Below are 27177 nucleotides of genomic sequence, written 5' to 3'. Positions count from 1 at the left end.
GAAACAATAGACGAAAAGTCGGGGACGTTACCGCGTAACTAGGGACATCTGGTTACTTGACCTATATAGGTGCACTTTATCAGAGTACGAGACTTTTGTGTAGTGAAGCATGAAATATGTGTGCTTCTATGTTCCAAAATTAATTCGTTCTCATTCCATTCAGGTAAGCTTGGGCCATGCATTGCAATGTTGGTTTAGTGAACAGCTGATATGAACAATGACATGGGGAACAGGTTTCGTGGAATATTGGTTGTTTGTTGCGTTACCTGCCATATGCGCTTCAATAATGATTTCATATTTTTTGGTCGATGCTCAAAATCACCATGACCCCGCCTTTCCAACATACTGCTCAAAACTGTGTTATGTACAATGAAGCTGCAATAGTTTCCGCACAAAACTATGCACGCATTCCAATTTAAATTTGACATCCAGGTAGGATGTTGTCGGGAAGTTCCAGCGACATACCATACGGACACCCCACTGGATAAAATTAGGACATTTTTAAAGATATCTTAAACACATTTTTAGGACACCCATGAGGGACCAGGACATATGGATCATGCGAGGATATCCTTAGGACGTCTGTGGTATGCTGGGATGCTCTTTACCTTCTACGTAGTGCTCAACGGCGCAGCGGGTAGATCTGAAATGACCAGTGTGTAACCAGTGTAACAGTCCGTTACGCGAGACCTGGAAATAGACCACCTCACGGGAGATTTGCATCCACTCTGGTGCTGCTGCAACCGGGTCAACGTAACACATGGCCACAGGACGAACGACCGAGGAAAAACAACGAGAATGCGCACGCGTTGACATTACTTCGGTTGTACAGAGAATCACAGGGGAACGCAACAAAGCTGTTGTTTAGAGCTTGGCTCTTGAGTGTCTCTTCGCTTGTATTTCTGACATTCTTGCAAGGTTTCCACAGAGTAACATATCGGCTTTGGATCGAAACAGCTGCCGTGGACAGAACTAAAAATCGTAGCATCATATTTTTGCCCCTAGTAAGCAATGCGTGCGTGTACAATGAACGCTTGCGGCATTGCGTACAACAGCTGTCTCGTTGCAATCTTTTCGCTACGCGACGGACAAGCAGCCCTGCTGTCAAATGTCATATAGAACTGTATTCGTTATGATTATAATACTTATCACAATGAAACTGCAATTATCACAATAGGCTCGAATCATAACAATTGCGCCCTTCGCTGCGCATGACGAATCAACTTCGGTCTCCCAGTGCCACTGACAACTTCTATGACAGCGAAGCCTGTTAGGGGCGGAAAGCAGGCTGTTACAAAACAATTGTCAGTGCTAGGCGTGAATACTATTGCCCAGAGAGAAAAGAATATAAGCCAATCCCCTTCCCCAGAGCACGCGCGTCTTTGTCTCGTTCCTTTTTCTTTCCAACTACTTTCCTTGTTTTCTACATGTGGGGGGAACTGAACGAAGAACCGGAGCATGGAAGGAGGGGGCACCAGGGTAAATGTTTATTATGTAGGCAAGGGGAAGGAGTGCTGTCGCATTCATTTTGCTGCGAGGAATTTTTGTCGCACGATAACTATCTTGCAATGCAAATGCAATTTCTTGGATTGAACTCTGAAGTCTGTAGACGGATCCTCCGTTTACTCGCAAATACAACGATCGTCTCACGGCAAACTGTGGGCAATCAGTGCCGCGTAATGCGATGGAGACGACTGAAATAAACTAGTGAAATGACCACATTTCGTGGCGAGAGATCACACCTCTTGTCATCTCACAAAGCGATAACACGAATCGCAGCCAAATAGAAAAAAAAAAAGTTATCTTCACCTACTAGTCACGGCCGCTACTATGCGGAATACGGGCAGGTTACATAGCGTATAATTGTCGACTTCCTTATTTTACTCTGGTTATGACATTCCTTTGATTCTGATCATTTTGTGTGCGTACTGTGAGTTGAACTTCTAGTTTGAACAAAAGTGGTAATTTCATAATTCATGTCAAGAAATCCTGTTTCTGTAAGCTGTATTGAGATAATTGCTACCGATCGGCACTTGAACGAACTATTCACAGCTGACTGCAATTATTTAGTATTCGCGTCCATTTTTTATGGCGGTTGTTTGACCATTTTGCATTTGAGATATATATTTTTATATATCTCAAATATATTAAATTTTGCACAGTGTTCGTCACACGCTACGCGCGCGGCAGCTACCCCCGTGCTACTCAAAACAGGAAAGCACGAAAATCAACTCGCCGTCTTGCACGACAGTTTCAGAATACTTTTACCAGACAATCCTCCCTTCTACACACGTATAAACACCGGGTACAATGGCATACAGAAGAGATTCAAGGTCAAAGGGTCCAGTCTGTAGCTGTCCCACGCGCGATTCTCCCTAACGGGGTCATCCACGGAAATCGCGACGGTGGCGCCCCGCCGTAGGAAGTCCGTAAGTAAATTCAAGATGGCTACCGTGAGACCTTGGTGGTCTCCATTCATTCCACCTTTCTCACCCAACGACCTTGTTTCAAATGCGGGAGAGGAAGACCCGTCCTTTGTGGTCTCCCGCCTTTCGGTGCATATGAGCATTCGGATGTTCTGGACGTTTGGTGCTTATGAGCAGCTTCTCCCCTCCTGCTCATTTCCATCAAACGCTCAAAACCACAAACTTTTTTTCGGTGCATATGGGCGTTTGGAGGTTTTGAGTGTTTGGAGGTTATGAGCATTTGGTGCATGTGAGAGCGAACAAGGTCGCGCCAGAAAACCACGGTCTTGAAGGGATTACGATGATTCCTGAAAGGGACGCGACCTTCGGTCCTATTTTTCTTTCAATGGGAGGCAGCGATCACGTGCCCAATCGTGGAACCCAGCTCTCCCCTTCCGCATGACCAGAATTCAGGGACACCTCCTTTGATGCAGGTTCTGCCTGATAGCAGAAGAACATGTAGGAAAGCCAACTTGAAAGAAAAGTATGAGGTGAGGAGGAAGGAAGATGGAAAGAGGCGTGAGCAGACGAGAAAGGGAATTTGTACATAAGGAGAGGATAGAGAGGTAGCAAGCGAGCTGGTGGTATAGATCCATAACTTAAAAACCCGAGACTAGGGGACAAAAAACAAGGAACACAGACAAGGTCTCAAGGTCTCATTGAGACCTTGTCTGTGTTTGTCGTTTTTTGTCCCCTAGTCTCGGGTTTTTAAGTTATGGATTGTACATAAGATATTACGCGCGGAGCCTGGCTATCACGCAGAATGAAAACATGATCAGCGCTGATAACTTTTGCCAAACCTTTCTTTGCTGTACTGCTGCTCAGAATGCTGAGCTGCTACTCGTAGCGTATGGAACGGGATAACCGGCACGCGTAAGGCTGGTTAATATCAATTTTTGTTCTCTCTGTGGGAAATGGGGACGCCGTCTACGATGAGAAATGTGCGTCCTGGAGCGACTTCTGAGGAGACTGTGCCGGTTTATGTGTGACAGCGTCGGAAGAAAACCTCAGAAATTACCCCACATTATGATGAAAAAAAAGTATACTCCATAGGCTACGAAGACGAATTCAGTAACTGCACTACACTTTGTTACTTGTACCTTGTTACTCCGTTATCACTGTATCATACACTTCAGTTTGTTCTTGGCCATATCATGAGGACATTTCAATGCTTAATTTCAAATTTTGCGTGTTACAGTCTCTTCCCGCCACCATCAAGAAGGTTTGTCGGTTACCAACACCCTCCCTAAAAAAATGAAAATAAGCAAACAAACAAGCAGAAGAGTGCTTATTTTCAGAACATCTATAGGGACGTTCGCCTGGAGTTTGGCAGCGCGACACTAGCGCCGCGTTTCTCCCCTGGTGGTACGGGGAGGCAAAGTTTCAAAGTAGGACTCGTCGGGCGACGAATGTGATTACATGCGCTATGCACGACCTTCCACCTGCTTCCGTGCAATATCTGGGAATGTACAGCCCGTGGAACGGGAAAAATAAAAGCCCGGACCACGTTACTGTTCTAAAATGTACGAACTGCACAAAGAACACCGGAGCGTACCTGTATCATATCTGTTCTCCTGTTATTTTTTGCACTCAAACTCAAGCTGATAGCTGTGCGATTCTGCAAGCTTATAAACTTGAACTGTTCGGTCTTTTGTATCTGCTTCGTGCTCCATGCTCAGGTTTTTTTTTTTTATAATTAATTTCGTCCATCAGCTCGTCTGCGTCTACGCCATTCTGTCGTAGACGTATACCCATGCGTAGACCTGTGTCTGGGGCTGCGTAGTACTATGTGAAAATCATGAGTAATGTGGATTACGCATTCATTTATTTTTTAAATTCTTAATTACATATTCTACAGATATAGGTGGAACAAATTCCTAGGCAGCGAGTGCGTGGCACGCACAGGAGAAGTATGAGATGTCAGGAACGCATGTAAATCCCGAAATGATCAGACCTGTGCAGGATCCACCGGGGGTCATTGCAATTGGTCATTGGATTATGAAAGTTGTATTGCACTCGAGACATGTCTGTCATTAAGTTAGTGCCTCAAAGTCAATAATCCCAGCCACAAAGGCATTTAAATTTTTGTTCTCGACTGTTCTGACCTGACTCCCATATTCTTCTCTCTCGAAACAGTCACGGATATGTGGTAAGTGGTAGCATGGTTTCGAGTAAGCAAAGAGGGAATGTAACGCTCATAAAAATACCGAACTACTGGCTACTAACAAGCATGCATAGTGCTCGCTCCGTTCATTTTATAAATCATTACTCCACCGGTGCTCACACCTCCTTCGTAAACCCGAGTAAAACATTTGAAACCAGAGATATCCAATTGTATGCATTCATGCTTTATTCTTCAGTTAAGTTTCGCTCAGACCTAGTAGATCTACGGCACCTGGAGAGCACCGGCATTTTACTCGTATTTCGAGCCTGTCCGATGATATTCTGCCGTGCGCCAAAAACGCGCCGCTATAAACGGTTTCCCTTCTTCCGACTTGATGGGGAAACAATCCCCGGTCTCTTTTGCCTTATAAAAATCGCAACACAGCTTGGCCATTTTCACACAGCACATACCATGTGCGTGATCAGAGAACACCCCTACTTTGGAAAACTTAGCACTATCGTCACAAGTGGCGCTGAATGCCGTAATCAGGAGCGCCCTCTGGCCCAGCCCAACAACCCTATAGGTGGCAGCAGAGTCACGTTCAACACAAAAAGTGATTGGTAAACCAACACCAGGCTCCAACAGCTCCCCATAGAGCCCATAGTTTGAGATAATTCACACAACACTGGGCACACGACCAATGAAATTGCGACGTGGTGGATATTATGCACAACCAGTCGGCCAATCAGGAGCCCCCATGTCTGGCTGGCTTTTCGGTCGGTCCTGGCTACCATCGACTTCTACTGGATTTCAAGCCTGCCGCCGTAACTCGGTATTCAAAATAACTAAAGCGATTTTGGGGTAAAATAAAGATTTATTTGATACAAAGCACTAATTCAAATGTCTGATACATGGGTGTCCTGTGCGTACAAAGCCCACTGCGTTGCTGACACACTGGGACAAAGTTCGAACATGAAGCAGAAGGAACACACCGTTCAACTCCTAATACCGAGAGCCAGTCTCATGAGTGCGTATCATTTCATGATGAGCATCTTCTTTCGCTGCCTGCGGTGCATCCATTATAGCGAAGCGAAAAGCGCTTCTGTGGCACGTAATCCTGTGTTTGTTGACAGTCCTCGAAATCCAACGGCGCCCGAACTTTTTCTTCACGCTCCAACTCATGAAGCATTCCGATACCGCAGTTGACAAATTGTTCGTGGGATAATAGTTGTGTCCAGGAACAGCACAGCACGCGTAGACTCACAATAACGCACGAATAAATCCGCGAACATATTTCTGCAAACCGTTCTGTCGATTGACACCACCGAACACAGGAGGACGACATGCCGGCCATGCTATTTCAAAACTATGCTGAAACGGCCGAGACGCTGTACGCACATGCGCGCGTACAAAATGCGATTTCAAAACGTTCTCGACCAATCGGAGCGCGCGCACAGTCTAGGCCAATGGGCTTGCAACATGGTGTATGGGCGCAGTGGTACATACTACAGCCGCGTCCGCGAGTACCTGAGGAGGACTGCCACACTGCAACACCTCCTATAGATAGCGTCGGGCCTGCGCGCTTACGTCAGCTATGGAGGCCTTTCCTGCTTTGCGATCTGCTTCGAGCTTTCTTCTCGTTCGCTGTTTCATTTATTTCATAGCAGCACCCACAATAGTAACTGCGGCCCTTCCTGTGTGACGTAGGGCTTCTCCATATCTTGGAGGTGTTCGGTAAACTCTGCTCAAATAAGTCCGAGAAATCGAGAAAAAAGAAGAAAGGTGCAATCGCAAACTGTGGTGATAAGATGGTAGGGAGCAACGGACGTCATATCAAAGTTTCCTTTCATCGCACCAAGAGTACGGTCGCGCAAACATCCGTGATGTTTCCCGCAGATAATCGCCATTCTTCTGGAAGTTTTGCGGGCGTTTAATTCGCTTTATTGTGAAATGGGGTGAACATGATAGAAAATTTTAGCAAACCGTTCAGAACGTAGCTTGCCTGAACGTGGCTTGCCAGTGGATAAGAGTCTGAGTCTTACATAACTGCAAATTGGCACCGATAAGCATGATAACCTTACAGTCGGTCTGCTAAAACTGCTTTTATGCGCTTGCTATTGATAACCTGAACTAAGAGGCTTCAACTAGCAAGCAACGACAGTTATCGCAGTCCCATATGAAGACAATTTGTAATATGCGAGAAGCGGTAAAGAAAAACACGGAGATTTTCCCGATTCTAGATGGCGCCAGGCTCGCTGTCCTTATCACGCCGTTCGCCTCCGACTCCGAAATAATCCCCACTGTGCATGGTTGACGTACCCTCTGCGCTGTAAAGTGTCGGACTTTGACAGGAAAAGTCCGCAGTTCGATTCAAGACATTCATGTCTTTTTGCTTGCCTCCTATTGCTGTATGAGTACTTTGTTATTTTTATTTTGTTGTTATATATTTATGCTACAATTATTGTTTTCACGAGTCACTGGTGTCTGTACTGACTGATTATGGAATTTTTAGTTGCTCTTCGTATTGTTGTACTAGTGCATACTTACAGTATGCCGACGTACGTACAAGTGTGATCGGATAGTACGGATGGCAATATGGGCAGTACACACACATATAGTATTATAAACGAATGTTGCCAGCAGTGAGTCTGAGCACAAGGCGATTGCCAATTAAGAAATCAGGAAATGGCCAGGGAAAGGAATGGCCAGGGGTCGCGCGGCAGCTCGCGTTGGAGCACATTACTCGCTTCATGACCAGTGAGTACCCATATACACCGATGGCTCGGTGATACCAGGCGGGTCGGCAGCAGCCTCCTACGTGCCTCACGCCCACTGCAGCCGTGGGTTTAAACTCCCGTACGAGACTTCATCCACCGAAACCGAAATGATCGCCATTCATGAAGCCCTGAAGTTCATCTCGGCATCCGTTCCCGCACCATGGACCACCTTTACAGACATCAAGGCGGCGCTAGAAGTGCTGTCATCATTCTCGATCCCCCTTGTTCAGGACATTGGCGCGCTCATCGTTCAGTGCCTCAGCCGTCTAGCCCGCGGTGGCCACAGCGTTTGGCTTCAGTGGGTCCCCGGTCACACAGGCCTCCCCGGCAACACATCCGCCGACGCCGCTGCGAAGCAGGCCCACACCTCTGCACCATTGTTATCGGTCCCGCTATCACCCTCGTCTTGCCGACTCCACATACGCCGCATGTGCGCCCAGCACACTCGCCTCTTCACTGAGAGCGCCGTCCCAGCCCGCACTTTCCTTCATTCCATCGATCCCAAGATGGAGCTCACCATCCCACTGAGCCTCTCTCGAAGGGACAGCTCACTCCTTCACCGCCTACGACTCAACGTCGCTAAGACCCCATCGCGCCAGTTCCTCATGGGCAACATAGGTTCTCCACTATGCACGAAATGTGGTGTGGTGGCGGACACTACCTACCTCCTCCTGCACTGCCGCCTTTACTCCTCAGCCAGAGCCGCACTTGAGCAACAGCTCACACACCTCGGCCTGCACCTCACGCTGCGGACCTTACTCGGCCCCGTGCAGGGCGCCCGACAGAGCGTAGTCACCAGCCCAAGCAGCACAATGTACTGAAAGTCGAGTGCAATAGGGGTGGACGGGTAGGTGGAAGACCTTGAACAGACTCTTGAAGCTAAGGAACATTGATAACACACATACCGTCCACCCCTATTGCACTCGACTTTCAGTGCATTGTGCTGCTTGGGAGACTGCTCCTCCGTTACCTCGCTGCAACCGACCTACTGGTCGCCCTGTGAACCGGACTGTGCCCGCCTGGGTACTCTCTCTCTCTGATTTATTTATTTATTTGGGAATAGCAAGCCGACACCCTGCCTGGCTGACCTTTCCCTCGTTCCTCTTCTTTGTTATTATTAAACATATCCCCCCCCCCCCAGGATGCCCCAGCGGCTGTAAATTACGCTATAAACGCACAGCGCTTACAATGCCAGTCAGGAAAAACTAGTGCTCGAAACTGTATTCCCTTTTTTTTTTCTGCCCTCGCTTACATGCAATTTACCTTGATAAAACCTCTTTTATCCATGCAAAAATGACATTTTGGTATATATATTTCTGGTAAGTAAGCATTATGAAATATTTGAATTCATTTACAAGGCGTTGGTGCAAAATACTTTTCAAAAATTTTCGTCGCAGAATAGACTTCTTATTATTACCCGGAAACTTCAGTAAGATATTTGAAAGACTCCTTTCCCCCATGTTTCTCCTTCTTTTTCTTTCACATTACATCGGCTCAGAAAAATGATGTCAGTCGACAACCCCCAGTGACAGGGGACTCCCTTTCTTCTCGCCTTGGTGTGCTAGATTGCAAAACCGTACAAAGAAGGTGAAGGACGGTAAAGGCTTCGGGTCGACACACAACAAACCAACCAACGAAGATACTGAAAGGTCGAGTGGCGAGGCCTCGCAGCGGGAGTCGCGATATTCCCAATATATACCGTATTTTCACGCGTATTAGCCGCGGCTTATGCGCGATTTATTTTTTTCGCGGACGCTCTGCGGCTTATCCGTGGGTGCGGCTTATCTGGTGACTATTTTTCCCCGGTACCTTCCCCATACCCCGGGTTAAACGAAAGGGCCGACAGTTCCTCATGTTTTTCGGAACAGGACCGCCCTGCCAGGGCACGAACAATACCGAACATGGGCGAGTCCACTCCACATTCGAGTGGACTAGCCCGTCAATCCACGAAAAACACGCAACAAGGGCACAATCCGATCTTAGTGGTAGAACACTAGAACTGACCTCCTTTGTTATACTTCATGCCAACACCGGAATGTGGACAGGGTTTATGGCCTTCCCCACGGTCTCCTTTGTCGGCAGACGCACAGGAAGGGTTCAATACACCTGTCATCGGGATAAAACGTGGTCAGCTAAGCGTCAGTTCTCATTTGACGAGAGCAGCAGCATTCGTGGACACGGGCACGGCAGTTAGAGGTGGGGCATGGCTCCAACACTGAGGCACAGCCACGACAGCGGCTTCAAGCTAAAAGTCGTCAGGGCAGCTGGCAGGGAGTACGGCGCTCACGAGCGTTGAGCGTCTCTGTTGATTTTGTATGTGCATCATTGGTTTAGCGCACAAAGCAGTCGCGTCGTATTACCCGCGGCTTATCTGCGAGTGCGGCTTATCTGCAAAAACATTTTCAAAATGTATCTAAAAACGAGTCCTGCGGCTTATCTGCGGTGCGGCTAATACGCGTGAAAATACGGTACTTTTTTTCTTTCTGGATGCCAAGAGGAACGATTCGACAAAATATAAAAGGACACAGAGTAGATGTTTCTCACTCATGTTTGTACTGCTATCACTTACCTTTCTTCAAATAACAGCTTAGGATTTCGGAATATCCAGTTATAATGTGATGAGGACGATGCAATGGACTGAGGACTCTCAAAAACAAGCCTAAACTAACCTACAGTGATGGCCACTAACTACTTCTACAGTAGTTTAACAATAACTACTAACTACTTTTCGGGCAGTAAAACTACTTTTTTAACTACTGCAATGTAGTTTAACTACATCTATAACTACTTAACGTCGTCCACCAACACCAATCTCTTGTAGTGTTCTTCGACACCTAAATATGAATCACAAGCAATAATAAACTGTGGCTCAAGCCATTGCTACGATCGTCAAATGCAAAGCTTGCGGCGGAATTCTTTCTGTGCCTACGCGATAAACTAAGTCGCCGAATTATTTCACAGCAAATAAGGCTACATTAGACAAGCATTAAAAGTGAAGATTTAGTACACATGCACGACACAATTGCTCTGCACCTCCGTTCTCACCAAACAAGTAGCTCAAGGTAAAAGTCGGAAGCACAATCGTGCCGTAAAGCTTGCGGCAAAATCGGATGTGTAGTTGGCACCTTCAGTAACCTACTACTGTAGCTAACTACTTAAAATAGTAGTTTACCTAGTAGTTTAACTACATGTACTTAACTACTAGCCATCACTGCTAACCTAACCCCTGAAAACTAACCTAGGACCCGGTTCTAACCTAGGTTCCCACGCGGGACGATTTCTCCGGGGACGATTTTTTCGTATCCCGGAGATTACAGGAGCACCATTGTGAACAGCTGAGGGAACGGATGTGCCGACCAAGTGCTATCTCGCTATTTGTTTAAATTGCGAGACGGGATTTTTTAAATTAACATTCATGATAATGCATAGTAAAATCATTAATCCGCAATCTCCGTGGGACGTGCATGACTTGGCATGACCGTTTGATTAAAATGCATGGGAAGCCTTGTGAGTGTGAACGAGAGCACATTGAAAGATGGAGCACATCGTTAAGGATGAAAAAAAAAAAAAACAAAAAGAGAAACAGTGGGAAATTTGCGCCCCGACCCCCGCAACCTTGCTTCCCGAACTGTGTTTTTTGGCGCGCCTTTAGGCGGGCAGAGGGGTGGCAATAGACCTCTACCTGTTTGTAAACAAAGGACGTCATAGTGTTCGACAGCGCCACGAGTTTGGTAGAGTCGAACTACGTTCAAAGCTAGTGGCGAATAAGGTCGTGCCCGAAAGCCGGGTCTGGGGTGGATTACGATGGTCTCTGAAAGGGACGAGACCTTCGGTCCTTCTTTTCTTTCAGCGAACAACTGCCCATTCCTGGAACCCAGCTCTTCCTTTACGATCTGTTTCGGTTTCGGTCTGTCTACCAACGTCATCATGACTGCCCCTCCCCCAAGAAGGTCGGCCCTGGGCAACCGATTGGTTTTGGCTGTTTCGGCACTTCGGTTAGCTATTTAGCGGGAAAGGTGTTGGCAACCATGACGGCTGCATTTCATGATGGCGGCGTGCTTTGAGATTGGAATTTTTTGTCGACGCTGTAAAAAGGTACTGTTTTATTTGTTTTTATAAGTTGTCAGTTATGCTGTTGGTAAAAACAGTGCGTTTTATCGATGTATGAGGCTATATTGCGAGTTAGGTCACGTTGCTGTGTTCCACTAATGCCTGGAAAGCATCTCGCAGGGGCATGCGCCCACTGGCACGTGCTAAAAGCAGAAATCAAAACGACATTGAAATGTAAACTGCATGTGGCGCACGAAATGAAAGAATGAGGCAGCAATTGAAAGATTCTCTGACAATCATTATTTCACAAGTATCGGAAAAAGTAAACAACGGTTTGCGTTGCAACCTCGGGAACGGCCTATGAACTACAGCAGTACGGGCTACGGTGTTTAGAACAAGCAACTTGCCCAAACTATCGTCACGTTGTTGATTGAATACGAACCTGTGTGAGGGTACTCGCAGTAGTCATGTAGCGCGTGATTGCAAAAGGTGATGCACGATGATTTAGCGACTGAAGTTGCAATGAGAATGGCACTTTGACGCTAAACAAATTTATGCGAGAAGCTGCAGTGATTGCAACCAGAGCCGTGATGTAACTAACAAATAATTAACTTTCTGCAGTTAGTTATTTCCAGAGTAATTAATTGTTGTACCTAGTTCTACAAATGCTGAGCAAGTGTAGCTACTTAATTTAACTGCAGTTTTTCTAAGACTTGAGCTTTAGAAGGAGTTACTCATTCAACAACATTCACTCACTGATATCATTGATCAAGACTACTCATTGAAAACAGAATATGTATACTCAGCAAGGTTTTATTGTCCAACAATGAAATTCATTTGCATGAGGCACACTAAAGCAGACTTAAGCAGCAAGTCTCAGTCATAGGTTTGTAAGGCACATAAAACAGGGCCTGTACTACACATACGTCCCTCCACATTGACAATCACGAGTGCACACGTAGCAAAACCAAATGAACAACCCAGCACTTTCACAGAACCACAAGGTTGCACTTGTGAGCCTTGACTTTGGCGCACATGAACAGATGACGTCATACCAGTGGAGACATGATTCACAGGCTACACACTCTTTATCCAGTATTTCCCTTCACAAGTTGCGTTTCCATGTCACATTAGCCATTGTTTCAGCTGCATTGCGGGCAGCAGCCCATGCATCAACACTGTGTCGTCAACTGCCTTCTCGGATGCCCTGTTGGGAAAGGCCTCCATGTCGTCTTCTGTAAGAGTTAAGAATAACTGAAACATAAGTCTGATTGTTATGTGTGAAACATAAATCTGTCATGATCGAGACAAGATACTCACCACCTAGGAAGGTCTTTTCAAACAATGCCACTTGTGCTTTAGATTCTGCTACAAGCTCTTGTAGCATTCAAAGCTGTCTGGTCGTTAGTGGCAAGTCTAAGAATTTTACTGGGTGAAACTTCTCCTGTTGAAGGCTGTCCAGTGCAGTCTTCCACTTCCTTCCCATCAGGGGTGTGGCTGGTGTACCTAAACTGACTGCATGAGGTTATGAACAGCACTGTATTAGGAACATAGCTACCTGAGTTTTAAAATCGCTCCTAGAAAGTTCGAAACTTGTCACTAGGTTTCATCGCAACATGTTCAAAACAATCTGACCAAATCACGTGGTTATCACATAGCATGTGTTGGTATTAGCCGTCACGCCACCTGATGGTCACAGAGCACTGTGGACGTGTGTCAGCACTCGATGACACTGCTGACATAGGTGCCTGTTGTTGTAATGCAAGCCACTTCGGAAAACAAATCAACAATTGCACAAGTGAGGCACTTCAAACGTGGAACAGGATATAAATAAGTAAATGGTTAAGCCATAGCTACCTCCTCTTTTCAATTTCAAAACAGGCTATCTATAGCTCTGTTACTTTTCTGAAACCAATTCTGACTTCAGGGCGTAGCCAGGGGAATTATGGGGTTCAACCCTCCAAAATTGTACCTTTGCTAGTGCATTTGTGGGCGGGAAACAAGGGGAAATCCTCCTCCCCCATGTAACCATATATAGAACCCACTGAATATTTTTCTAGCTGCCATCCTGCCATGGCTGATGCTAGGTTTGAACTTCCTGTTGCGCACTCTTCTCCTAATTGTGTGTCAATTTTGCAGGATATAAGCATGTGACTAGCAGTGATGAGGCAGTTAGTTAACAAAAGGAACTGAGTTCATGTGCAAAGTTAGAGGTAAGGATAATGAACTTTATGTTCCTAAGTTGCTTTGGAGAAGTAACTGGTTGCTTCTTACCTAACCGTGCACTTTTCGGTTCCTAACCTTTCTATAATTAATACAGATATTGATGTCACAATGTCCAAGATGTGCTTGACTAGTTTTGATACATCGTACCACTCCTTTGGCTGGCATTCGACGACTTTGATTTTATAATATTATTTTGAACAAAGCTGGAATCGAAACTTTAGTTTCCATAAGTTGTTCTCAATGTCTATTTCGTGGAACTGTGCTATGTTTTACTCTTGCCCTCTGCCATTATAAATACACTCCTTGTCACTCTGGTGAACGTCACCTGAACCTCTGTTTACACGAGAACATAAGTTGCAACATGCACCGCACAACAACCAGGGAGCATAGTGAGGTGCCCCTACAACTGGTGTACACACAGCTCTTGTCTGGTTTTGCACAGTATTAATTGTTACAAAATTGAAGTAACTGTTGAGGCGTAATAGCTTTGGACGAGAAACAAACTTAGAGAGCCAGGGGTCGGGAACCTCTGCAATCGTAAGCACCACATTTCATCCCCCCTCTCATAGATTTTTTTTCCCCTCGGCTGCACAACATATTTGAAACCATTTCAGAGGAAGTCGAAATTAGCCTTCCGCAATATATTAAGCTGTCAAACCAGCTGAAAATTCGTTCAACTATTACTTTCTAAGCTGTACTGTACTGTACTGAAAGCTTGGATTTTCCGTGGCTTTTTGCATTCACAAAGTTATCATAAGAGAGTACACCAAGCATGTTTTGTTAACTTCATTAAGAGCGGGAAAGGCGATACAGAGCACGCACGCTTTTGCCTGAGGAATTAGCCTGTCGTGCCGCATCCTCTACCAAACCAGCCCAGTCTTGGATAACCTCTCCTCAAGCCCATAACCAACGACAACTAGGCACTAGTGAATATTTGTCGAGTGCCTGTCTGCGCTGGGCCGTGGGTTCCTGACTCTTGGCCTAAGCACTACCGTAAAGTACCGAAATGTGCACCCGTCACATAAGTGCAGTACATCTGCTGGGATTTAAAAGCGCATCTGTAGTGGCGTGTCTAGATAATGTTTTCTGCTCTGCTCTGCTGAAATTCTCCAGCAACTCTCTATGGATGCAACAAGATGTCTCTCCAGTGTCTCCCCCATAGCTAGTAGCAGCTAATGGACTCTGCAAATGCAGTGCACTCATGCCAAGGTCAAAGGAAAAGGTTGCTAGCGTGTATCCTCATGTTGGGTCATGGTGTTATTCATGGGCGGACCTTTTTGCATCTGTTTGTGCCAGTGATCTTGATAAGGCGAGTGACATGTGTCCTAAGGATCCCATGCTGTGTTTCCCCTGCTATATTGGGGTGCTTAGGGAATGTATATTGCAGGGCATAGACTTGTCAGACAAGAAGAAAACCAGTGCATAGCAGTAGCCCTTAGCTGAATTCAATAGTGGCCAGACATTTTTCTTTCATTCCAAATTTTTGGTAATGGAGAATGGTGCTAAGAGTTTTAGTTTCGTTGGCATTTTCAGCTACAAATTTCAGTCAGTAACATACCGTTTCTATCACCATAGTCGTACCCTGATATATGTACATTCAGCTGCAGTTTCAACGCAGTGTTCTAGGTGCCACCTCAATTTTGTCAAACCGTAGCCTTATGCGCATTACAGTAGCAACAGTAGTTTCTACAAACCTTCATGGGCATTGAGGTTCTTTACTACCTTCATCGGATGTTTTCTGTGAGATACCTTTGCCCCTGTCTAATGTCAGTGTCCTTGTCAAACCATATTTCGTGCCTAATATCTTTTCTTGCTTGTCCAATTTTGTTCTGTTTCTTTCAACAGCTGTGGTGTCAGACAGTGTGCAGCGCAGTGCAATGGAGATCATTGACATGCACTGTGGGATATTCCTCTTAAAGCTCTGTGCATGTGGCTCTATGCAAGACCAGGAGATCGAAGGTAAGTTATCAAAGCGCAGAGGTAAGTGCTTGGGCTTTTCCTCTACGCTGCAAGCAACATTGAGCCAGCTTTGTAAGCTCGCACACACATATTACACACGATTGACCGATTGGTACCTTAACTCTGATGCACCTTAACTCTGGTTAGGAGTCCTCAGGAATATGTTTTTAGCCCCGTACAGTTCTAGTAAATGACTGGGCTGCAAATACTACCACCAACACAATTGCCTCATTAATGCAAATGATGACAGGATCAGCTACCCTGTTACGTGTTCCAGTTGTATCAATGTTCCACTATACCTGCCTTATGTGGAATGTTCGGCTTCACCTTGATGTTTGCTACTGCCCCGAGGGATAGAGAGTATATTTTTGACATAACGTTTAAAAAATGCTAACAGTGAACTTAGTGTATTTGTGTGCCATAGCTTTTCGTGTATAATGTGCATGTTATGTATACTCCAAAATTTGGCTTCTGGGGCACCACCTGCATATTATACGTCAGTGCGGGTTATAAGGTATTTTCGGTCGCGGGTTTGAACCCAGCCGAGCACGCCGGTCAGGTACGGGCCATTTAGACATGCAGTCTTCTGTGACTGACGTTATGTGTGGTGTGCTTTGTAGAGAAATAAATATTTGGGCCTGTTGGTACATACCTAACTGCAAGGTTAACTAGCTCTAAAGAAGAGACAAGAGAAATATAGAACTATACAAACGCACACTGGACTAGCAACAAGCGTGCTTTGTGCTGAGTCGAGTGCCCGTATAGTGATATTTTGGTTAGAATTGAATACGAATCGAATACAGTGGAGTGGCTGTGCGAGTACTCGAAATTTTGAGTTCGAGTCGAGTCCATCTCATACTCGACTCGAACTCAACTCGACAAATGATGACTCGTCAACTTTCGAGTACTCGATATCGTTTCGAGCTCGCGTTAGATCCACATTAAAATCCCTCACATGTAAGATATAACCTGTCACAACGGTTCCACCGTTTGGAAACACGCATTTTGCGCAGCCGTGATCGCTGTCATAGTTCTGCCATCTTGTTTTCACTATTAGCTTCGGCTAACCTCGACTTGGCTACTGAGTAGTGTCTATGAATGACAGACTGGCTTCAACTGGCTTACTGCTGGCCATGGAGGCGTCGCGCACGCGGAAGCGTATCGGCGTATCCGACATGGGAGCATCGCATTTCGTAGTTCCGTTTCTTGGGCGGCAGAGTCTATTTCGGTTCGCAAAACTTGGAGATGTCTGACAAGAGTGAAGAAAGTGCATCTGCACACAACCGAAAAGGGCTGGAAGCCTTGTGTAGGACTACTTTACAGAAATTTCCTTACCGTGTCCATAGAGAGTCGATCACCGGTGATCGACGTTTTGTGAGCGGCGCTGCTCGGTTCCTAAAGTAGATTTAGACAAGCGGCCACATTTGTTGGATACTATAAACACTACAGAATGAGTTCCATTTTCCCTTTTATCTTTTCTTTGTGGTAGCAATATATTAAGTTGGCCCTGCGCCAAAGAGGCAGTGTGGAGGTGTCATCTTGGTTGCGGCATGGCGTTCCCGCGGCAGTCCTCTTTGGTCCATGTCTAGTTTAGCGGAGCCACTCGATTTCAGCCTTGAAACTTACATACCTGAATAAATTATCCAAGATGCATCGTAATCCATAATAAATAAGCGGCGGTTGGTTTCAGAAATTCTTCCAGAGGGCATTCCCCAACGGAAACTTTCGGCGTCGGAGCCCACGACCATCCACATACGCCCATTGTTTACAAATGTGTGCCTTCACACTCCTTCTGTTGTCTCCCTCTCCTGTACCCCCTTGCCCTTTTCCAGAAAATTCGTTTGGCTACCGGCTAGGGAAGGAACATGTGATAACAGCCACCACGTTCCTTGGTGCGCATTTCTCGAGTTCGCTGCGAACCGTGTTACTTTTCAGGGTGTTCATGGTGGCGCTGCAGGTGACACGTTTTCCGCGTTGCAAAGGACATGGAGTGGTCGCTCTACTGCTCTACATATCCAAGGGGCAGACTTTCTAAATATCTCGTGACTGGTGTTCCGAGAACAAAGGATTATTTCCAAGGCGATAACACGGTTGTGATGATAGAATTCGATAACAGATACGAGTAATCTTTTACAAAAGCCTGCTACCCGTCTTTGAATGTTTTTTTTTTTTTTTTGTAACTGGTGTGGTTACTTATTTTATTTTTATTTATTTCTTCGTGGGGAAGGGGGGGAGGTGGGGGCGCCTTTCTGATAACCAAGTTGTGTGTGAAGCAGTGATTACTATTTTGATACATTCTGCAGAAATTAAAAGGAGGGGACGCGTTAAGACGCCAGACTGATACGATCATTAAAGTCGTTTATGCAAAGGAATACAGCACAAGCGTGTTTTCATCGTGCAGTTCCTGTTGTTTTCTTTTATTTGTTCAGCAGAATGCCTAGGTCTTTTTTGAAGCCTTTTGCGTATCCATGGGCACTTATATTTTACACATAGTTTCGTACTTCCCATTCAACTTAACACATGTATATAAGGTGTGCAAACCCACTTCTGCCAAACCATAACTGCTTGTGTTTATGGTCAGTCAAATGAGCGTCGTTCGTTTTCTGTTTATTCCTTTTTTTTCTTATTTATAACCATGATGCCATGATCTTTTGGTTTCTTGCCATAGCCTCACAGGTGTACCACTAGAGTTCTCCCTCCAATCCAGCAAAGAAAGAAAAGAATGCAGATGCAGAAACCATTCAAACTCCATGATTTAATGAGCAATGACCTGGCAACGATACATTTTCTAGAGTCTTTTGGGCTCTTAGCAAGTTCACTAACATGTACACTTTTTAGCACTCAATTGTCACTGAACAGTGATAGTCAGAGAAGTGATGGCTATATACGGAGATTGTTTCTAGGAGAGAGCAAAAAGAAATTACCAAATGAAATAAAAGCAGTGGGGTGACATAAAAACTGCAATAGGCAGTGGGGGTGGGATGCCAGTGAAATAAAAACTGCAATAGGTAGGGGGGGGGCGACAGTGAAATAAAAACCGCAATAGGCAGTGGGGGGTGGGACGACAGTGAAATAAAAACCGCAATACGCAGTGGGGGGTGGGATGACAGTGAAATAAAAACCGCAGTGGGGGTGGGACGACAGTGAAATAAAAACCGCAATAGGCAGTGGGGTGTGGGACGCCAGTGAAATTAAAAACTAAAACACTAAAAACAAGCCCTCTCCTTCGCTGTTGTGGATCTTGGTGGCCTTTGGCCTTCCTGTACGCGCCTAATCGCCTTCTTCGCTGTCGGAATCCCTGCCTTGTATTGACAGCTGAGCTGGTTCTGGTTCGGGATTGTACAGCTCAGCGGCGGCAGCGACGAAGGCGTTGAATTCGTCCCAGCCGTTCGTCCCAGCCAGTGAAATAAAAACCGCAATTGGCAGTGGGGGGTGGGACAACAGTGAAATAAAAACCGCAATAGGCAGTGGGGGGTGGGACGACAGTGAAATAAAAACCGCAATAGGCAGGGGGGGTGGGACGACAGTGAAATAAAAACCGCAATAGGCAGTGGGGTGTGGGACGCCAGTGAAATTAAAAACTAAAACACTAAAAACAAGCCCTCTCCTTCGCTGTTGTGGATCTTGGTGGCCTTTGGCCTTCCTGTACGCGCCTAATCGCCTTCTTCGCTGTCGGAATCCCTGCCTTGTATTGACAGCTGAGCTGGTCCTGGTTCGAGATTGTACAGCTCAGCGGCGGCAGCGACGAAGGCGTTGAATTCGTCCCAGCAAGTGAAATAAAAACCGCAATTGGCAGTGGGGGGGTGGGACGACAGTGAAATAAAAACCGCAATAGGCAGTGGGGGTGGGATGCCAGTGCAATTAAAAACTAAAACACTAAAAACAAGCCCTCTCCTTCGCTGTTGTGGATCTTGGTGGCCTTTGGCTTCCTGTACGCGCCTAATCGCCTTCTTCGCTGTCGGAATCCCTGCCTTGTATTGACAGCTGAGCTGGTTCTGGTTCGGGATTGTACAGCTCAGCGGCGGCAGCGACGACGGCGTTGAATTCGTCCCTGCCAGTGAAATAAAAACCGCAATTGGCAGTGGGGGATGGGACGACAGTGAAATAAAAACCGCAATAGGCAGTGGGGGTGGGACGACAGTGAAATAAAAACCGCAATAGGAAGTGGGGGGTGGGACGACAGTGAAATAAAAACCGCAATAGGCAGTGGGGGTGGGACGACAGTGAAATAAAAACCGCAATAGGCAGTGGGGGGTGGGACGACAGTGACATAAAAACTGCAATAGGCAGTGGGGGGTGGGACGACAGTGAAATAAAAACCGCAATATGCAGTGGGGGGTGGGACGACAGTGAAATAAAAACCGCAATAGGCAGTGGGGGGTGGGATGCCAGTGAAATTAAAAACTAAAACACTAAAAACAAGCCCTCTCCTTCGCTGTTGTGGATCTTGGTGGCCTTTGGCTTCCTGTACGCGCCTAATCGCCTTCTTCGCTGTCGGAATCCCTGCCTTGTATTGACAGCTGAGCTGGTTCTGGTTCGGGATTGTACAGCTCAGCGGCGGCAGCGGCAAAGGCGTTGAATTCGTCCCAGCCGGGGTGTGCAACGGCCTTCCTGGCAAACATGAACTTCGCCAGGTAGCCCACGAAATGTTCTCTGTTTCTGCACCCTGTGTGCATAATTTACGGTTATTCAAACATATTAGAGCATCTGAAAGTTATATGCCTACCTGCCGGGATATAGCGCTTTGCATATGTCCATGTGCCCTCAATGGTGTTGGTGCAGGCTCCGGTCTCTGGGTCCTTGAAGTGAATACGGTGGTTCACGGTGAGATGAGTGTAGTCGGGCGACCTGCTAAGTTCTCGATAGGCCACCCAACAATCCGTCATCACCACCGTGTCCCTAAGGACCTGCACATATGGATAAATATAAGCTTCTGGGAACCCATTATACAAGAACAAAGAAAATTACATGAGCAAGCGAATGGTCTTACCCATTGTTGGATGATGGGGATGAGTACATCGGAGCCGCGTGAAGGCACAGGCACCAGGAAGCACTTGTTCGAGCCACGCTCAATGGCACCGAAGACCCACTTCTCTGCCCCGCTTGTACTACTTGTGGCCGAACTTGCTTTCATCTAGTTCGACCACTTTGCCTTCGCCACCTGTGGTCTTGCCGTGAGTTACCATAGCATTGATAACTACCTCACAGCAAAAGCTGGCCCAGTCGGTGACGGTCTGATGCGCTACTCTGAGCTCTCTCTCGATTATATGGCTTGGATAATTGAGAGCCCAGGAGTAGGAGAACAAGGCTATCGTACGTAGGGGAAGATGCGATTTGTCGAAGAACGACCACTTGCGCACGGAGGTCTTTCCTTGGCATCTTGACCGCCGTGCCTTCTTTTTGGGCCGTTCTTCGCTGGTGGATGCCGGACATCCCCATATATAGCCGTCAATGATCTCACTATCACTGTTCAGGTTCATTTGAGTGCCGCACAGTGGGCACGTTCGTGAAGTCGCCTGGAGCCCGAGGGACTGTAGAAAATGTATTGTTGCCTGGTTGCTCATTGAATCATGGAGTTCGAAGCTCGTCCATCTTCTACTCGCAGCCATCGCAGAACAAGATGCGAAAGAAAGCAACTGGTTCCTGAGGCTGAAATACACTTCTCATAATTTGAATGACGACAGACATTGGTTGAACTGAAGTCCCTGATAAGCTCGTCCATGTGACGTCAGCCCGTCTTCAGCAAACTGTTGGTAATGCGACTCGACGGGTACTGTACCAACGGGAACCAATCAGTGGACAAGATTCTGAGTCACACACGACTGTGACTGGCTCCGGTAGGCACGATAGCCGGTGCAATGGCTTACTAAGACTCGCTAATAAGACGGGCTAACGTCGCATTTGTAAACAATGGGCGTATGTGGATGGTCGTGGGCTCAGACGCCGAAAGTTTCCGTTGGGGAATGCTCTCTGGAAGAATTTCTGAAACCGACCACCACTTATTTATTATGGATTACGATGCACGTTGGATAATTTATTCAGGTATGTAAATTTCACGGCTCAAATCGAGTGGCGCCGCTAAACTAGACATGGACCTCGTCTTTCACAAATGCGCAATACAGTCAACCTTCGATTTATGAATTCCCTCGTTTTATGAACACGAGCACGGGGAACCAAACTTTTTCCATTCACTTTTCCCTCGTTTTATGAGCCTCGATATTCGAATAATGAACGGAATTTCTGGGAACCAACTAGGAATTGCCCAGCGTTTTTGCCCTCAATTCATGAACGGATCGTTCCGAGGTCAACAGAAACCTTCAAAGGGATAATTCCGTGGTCTTATCAGTGATGCCTGAACGGACAAAACGTTTTCCAGGTATTGCACCCTCGGTTCTTAACCCCTCGAAATCCGAAAAACAAACGGGTTTTCCGGGGTCGCACAAGGTGCGAAGTGTTCCTGACCTCAGTTGATGAATAAGGTGGTCATCCGGAGATTAATAAACGGAGGTTAAAAATCCCGGAGGAAATCCGAGACCAGTCCAGTGCGAATGTGGGGACATCTCTTATTTCCAAGATTGACACAGCGGAAGGCAAAATTAAACAATTTAGTATTGCATAATAAACAGAGTGTGAATGCGCTAACGTCTGTTCTTGGTGAGATTGATACAGCAGAAGGCATGGTCAAAAGCAAAATTACACAATATATGGCATTATAAACACAATCCCAACTCGGAAATACTGTTGCATTTGCTCGATAGTACTCAGTTAACTGAATTTTCGATTTATGAACGATTTTTCGGGGAACCGAGGGTGTTCATAAATCGAGGGTTGACTGTACTCCCATTTTAAGTATATTCTGATTCGATTTCGTTTATTACAACGCAAATAACGACTCTGAAGGCGTTAGACAATCAGATTTTTGTCCTGCATGTGTGGGCATATATAACTTGCACTATTGCTGTTTTTTCTGTTCCAAAACTAACCGGGAGGAATGGAAGAGTAATGAAATAGCAATATGGTGGCACAACAGCAAAGTTAAGAGGGCATACCAGCTCTCCGTCCCAATGTATTTCCTATGGAACAGTTTTTATGCTTTCTCTCGGTAACCGCCGCGCAGATTTTGACGCGGGTGCTTTCATCATAAAGAGGAAGACGAGATGAAGAGAATTGCGGTACAGGATTTCTCGTATATGTCGTATGTATTTTACGGCAACGTCACGAATGCGAAAAAAATACACAATTTTTCTCCTCCCTCTTTGAAAAGGTTTTATTAAACTTCTATAGCCATTTCGAAAAAAACTTTTCCGTTTCTCTCTCTGGAATTATTTCAGGAATCGATAGACATCAAATTTATATGTCTACCACTTATAGTTTTTATAAAAAAGCATGAAACGTGAGTACGCAAAATCGCCCACTCAAAGCCCCGTGAACGGCGTCATTCTGTGTTGCCATCTGGTGACGCGACAGCAAAACCGCGCGGAACATTTTGACCGTATCCATCCGCCGACCATGCAGCGCGCACGCGCACCGTAGTTGTGGCTGTTACGAATGGTGTGGGAGTGTGGATGCTCACTTTGCAACCTACTTTCGAGTTTGGTTGTGCGTTTGGTCTCGCTGCGATGCCTCGAGGATTTGTGTACGGGAAGCATAAGCGGACGAAGAGGTTCATGGCGGATTTGGGTCGCATAGGTATTCGTGTTCGACGGTCTGGAAAGTCATCTGTTGAAGGTTCAAATGAATTATGTAATGTTGCATGTTTGAGTGATAATCCTCCTGATACTAGCGCGTGTTCCGCTTCGACGAGTTCGGATCTCTTATCTAGTCAGACTCCATCCATTGATGCTGACGATATGACGTTTCCAGCTGTTGTTTCTGATCCGGCCCCTCCTGTTGATGTTGGCGATAAAACTGATAACTTCGTACTTGACGGGCGACGTATTGTCGAGATTGAGCATTTCTTTTCATCTTTGCAAGCTTTGTCTGTACATAGTCCATTTGGTTGTGGCCTGGGTGATATGTACGTCATATCGGAACAACGGCGAGGTCTCTGTAGTTTTTTCAGGTTGAAGTGTAAGTTGTGTCTCAGGGAAGATGTTGTCTCGACGGAGAAATCACCTGGAGAGCTTGTCCAACAGCGCCTAGACGTGAATTCGGCAGCTGTAAACGGAATTGTATCCATAGGTTCTGGTTTCTCTGGTCTTTCTGAGTTTGTTGGTGCTCTCGATATACCCTGTATGGCTAGTGACACGTACAGTGCGTATCAGAAGAGCGTTGCGAAGGCAATCGACAAAACCGCTTGGGAAGAAATGAGAAAAGCAGGTCTTGAGGAAGTTCGTTTAGCTAGGGCAGCTGGTGACGTTGATGCTCACCAATTTCCACATAATTACGAGCACACGCACAAAGCCACAAGCTTTTTCACGTAAAGTCAGAGATAACAGAACTACAGACAGCAATCGGCATGCCAGATCTAACGCTGCAATCTGTTAGTTTACATGCGTGTATTACAATGTTGAAAGCAATGTTGGAAGCACATATATACCACCACCACATTCTCTCTCTTTATGTGTGTGTGTCAGTCAATTTCCTTACTCACGATAAACAACAAATAAGAAACCACACCCAGTTACTCTGGGAAGAAAAGGTCACCGGGGAAAAGGCCCCTGAAGTAAACGCCGCACGAAACCTAGCGATCCGCACGAATATGGAGTTGGAGTTGGACGGACTAAAAATAATACGGAGAGGTTGAACTTGTCACCTGACAAGTTCTGCTACTCCGAGAAAAAAAAAAAGATGACTAGGCTAGGCTGTACGGCGCAGTGTTCACGGGCACATGACCGTCAGAGGATCGCGCCACACAGGAACCAGGGCGTCACGTACGGGCACGAATATCAAACGCGTGCATTATGCAAGCTGTTCGGAATCTAACCTCGGTATCTTAGTTGTATGTAGCGCAGCAATGTGATGAGCACTTGTGAAAAATCATAATCAATAAGCATTTTCCAATGTCTGATACGCCTACGCTTGCTGTTCACTATTCTTTTATTACTGTATCTTCTTTACTGTTTGTTACAATTTTCGTCTTATCCCTTTATTTTTACCCACGGGTTGAATTGTCCAATGAGCAACCGTCCGCACCCCCACTGACGATCCCACGTTCTTTTACGATTCACACTTCTGGATTAGAAATTAATTATTTGTAATAATAGAAATACAGACATATATAAGAATACAGACATAATTAGAAATTATATCTTTCGATTTTGCGCGAACTCAGTCCGCTAACAAAGAAAAAAGCGGAAATGTTAGCCTCCAAATGAGGGACAAACACACAGGGCACTGGACCGATAACCCAGAGAATGTGTGTTCGAGTCCTAGAGCTGGCTAACCTTTTCAGTGACTCCCTTCTCTCAAAGGTTAGCCTGCGCTACGGGGGCTTGCTATTCCCGGCAAAGAAACAATGAAAAAGGAAGGAAGAAACAAATAAAAAGAAGAAAATGAAAATGTAACAAACACTGAAGGAAAATAAACACGAAATTGATTACGGTTCACCCAGAATGCCACAGACTCGCACGGACTGAACAAGTGCCTTTGTCACTTCACTATGTTGTGTAGAGCCTAGCAACGTAGCTGTCTCAAAGCAAGACCGACGGGAACCATGCACATCTCCAGTATTTTCTCCATTACTTTATGCATCCTCGAGGATCATGGGCCACGTGCATGCTCGTACTACTACACACGATAGGCCTACGCTACTCATAAGAACGATAGGAAGATGATACTCATAAGAAGGTGAATAGGAACAGGAAATTAACACAAGTAATTTTTTGTAGTCATTTTTATTCATTCGACGGATGTTGCAAAACTAGGATCAGCAATCAGCTAGGTGAATGAAGTATGTCTCCGTCCGCTACATATGAAAGCAGGTGATGCGCGCGTGCATTTGGTACAAAGAGCAAGATGCCGCTTCGCAACATTGCTTCTTCCGGCGCGGAGTCCAAGAAGGCTGTACATGGTAGCCGTCTTCTGTCCATCTGCTGCACATTACATCTCTGAAACGGAAAACAAAACAGTGTGCATTCCCATCCTTGGAAACGGCGTTACAGTTGTGCGTCGTTTCTGCTTGGCGGTTCGGCTGCACCGAAATCCTTCGGTAAACAGTGTTTTAGGATACGAGATGTTTTTAGCCTTGCAGCAGTGAATGCCCTAGCACAAAGGTATACCACGGTGATGGCTGCAAGTGCCGTGCGGTTGGCCTAGGATGCGTCTCGTGTCCAGTACATAGGGCAAAGAGAAGCCTCAGGTCGGGAGTCTCCAATATATCGAACAGAAAGCTGTTCCACTGGGCACCGTACTCATCACTGGCATTGTATTCAGGGGTACGGGCATTAGACGTTAGACAAGCATGGTTTGCCATGAGAGAACTGATGTTCTGAGACTGGAACAACATAGAAAGGACAAATACATACAAGGCCTCAAAATTCCTCACAATCTTCCAAGCATGGTTTGCTTCGAGACACGCACTATATACGTAATGCAGCAACATACGGAGCTCGTTGCCTACTAACTAGAACCTTACAGCCACTTTGGAGGGCCATCAGCGGACTAACAGAGCCACGGTTGTGCACGTACTCACATCCCAATAAGATTAGAAAACCGAGTCCACACAATATCTGATCACACGGAGGAGCAATGTTTTGCGAGAATGGAATGGGAGACATGAAAACTTCAGGTTATCTAAGGTTCTAAAGACTAAAGGATTAGTCATGCAACGAAAAAAGGATACGGATGCTGCTAAATTTAGGAGCAGTGCGGGGCGATGTGCGTCTTTCACCGCTTGAAGGTCCTGCATTCGCCGGTGCTGTGGCCAAGAGTCTTCTTCAGCAGCAGTCTCTGGTGCCCTCCTGTTGCGCAGTGGTTGCAGCGTCGGATTCTTGGCTCTGGGAACTTGTGTCCTGCAGGTAGCTCACGCCTAATAGTAGGAAATAGTTACCTAATGAGCAGCATGGATCACCTACATGCGCAAGCACACACCAAACTGACACCAGAATAGTGCACAATACCTGGTTGAAGAACCATAGCAACGCCACAGGGCTCGTTCGAAGCAGTAGGCTAGACGAGCGATTCCCGGTCCGCGGCTCACGTGGTAGCCGTCGTGAGCCAACAGGCGAGATATCGCTGCCCCGTTGCGGAAGAACTTGTGCTGCATACGCAATACAAAATTTATCATCACTTGACAAAAAGAAAACAGAGAAAAAGTTGACACGAGTTGAATTATGTGTGACCGTGAAGCCAGGAATTACCTCTGTGTTAATAACCCTAACTCTAGGGTTCGCTTCTTTCTTGACGAGGGACAGGACCTTGCGGTTCAGCACTCTGTGCTTCGCCGTGAGGGATGCGTTGGCGCGAGGCATAAGTTGAAAGATGAAAACCGTACCGCAGAAGTCGAGCAGACGCTTGGCGAAGTCCTAGAAATATTAGAAATGCACAGTGTGAGCACATAGCACGACCCTTCCCCACATGCGATTGCTGGACAAATATCACACTGTTTGCTTACCATCGTTGCCTCAGCGACGAATCTTTCGTCCTCTCCTTTGTC

General features: G+C 46.2%; 1 protein-coding gene across 1 annotated transcript in view; it reads left to right on the top strand.

Annotated features, from left to right (window-relative positions):
* Window positions 1–11396: 11396 nt before the first annotated feature.
* Window positions 11397–27177, top strand: part of LOC135372356 (uncharacterized) — a 55750-nt gene continuing 39969 nt past the window's right edge. The window contains exons 1-2 of the mRNA XM_064605984.1: window positions 11397–11441; window positions 15468–15581. Of these exons, the coding sequence (XP_064462054.1) occupies window positions 15550–15581 (32 nt within the window). The 5' untranslated portion in view covers window positions 11397–11441; window positions 15468–15549. The remainder of the gene's footprint in view (window positions 11442–15467; window positions 15582–27177) is intronic.

This window comes from Ornithodoros turicata, unplaced genomic scaffold (genome assembly GCF_037126465.1).
Source record: "Ornithodoros turicata isolate Travis unplaced genomic scaffold, ASM3712646v1 Chromosome14, whole genome shotgun sequence".
Lineage (NCBI taxonomy): Eukaryota > Metazoa > Arthropoda > Arachnida > Ixodida > Argasidae > Ornithodoros > Ornithodoros turicata.
This window is presented reverse-complemented; position numbering and strand designations above follow the sequence as displayed.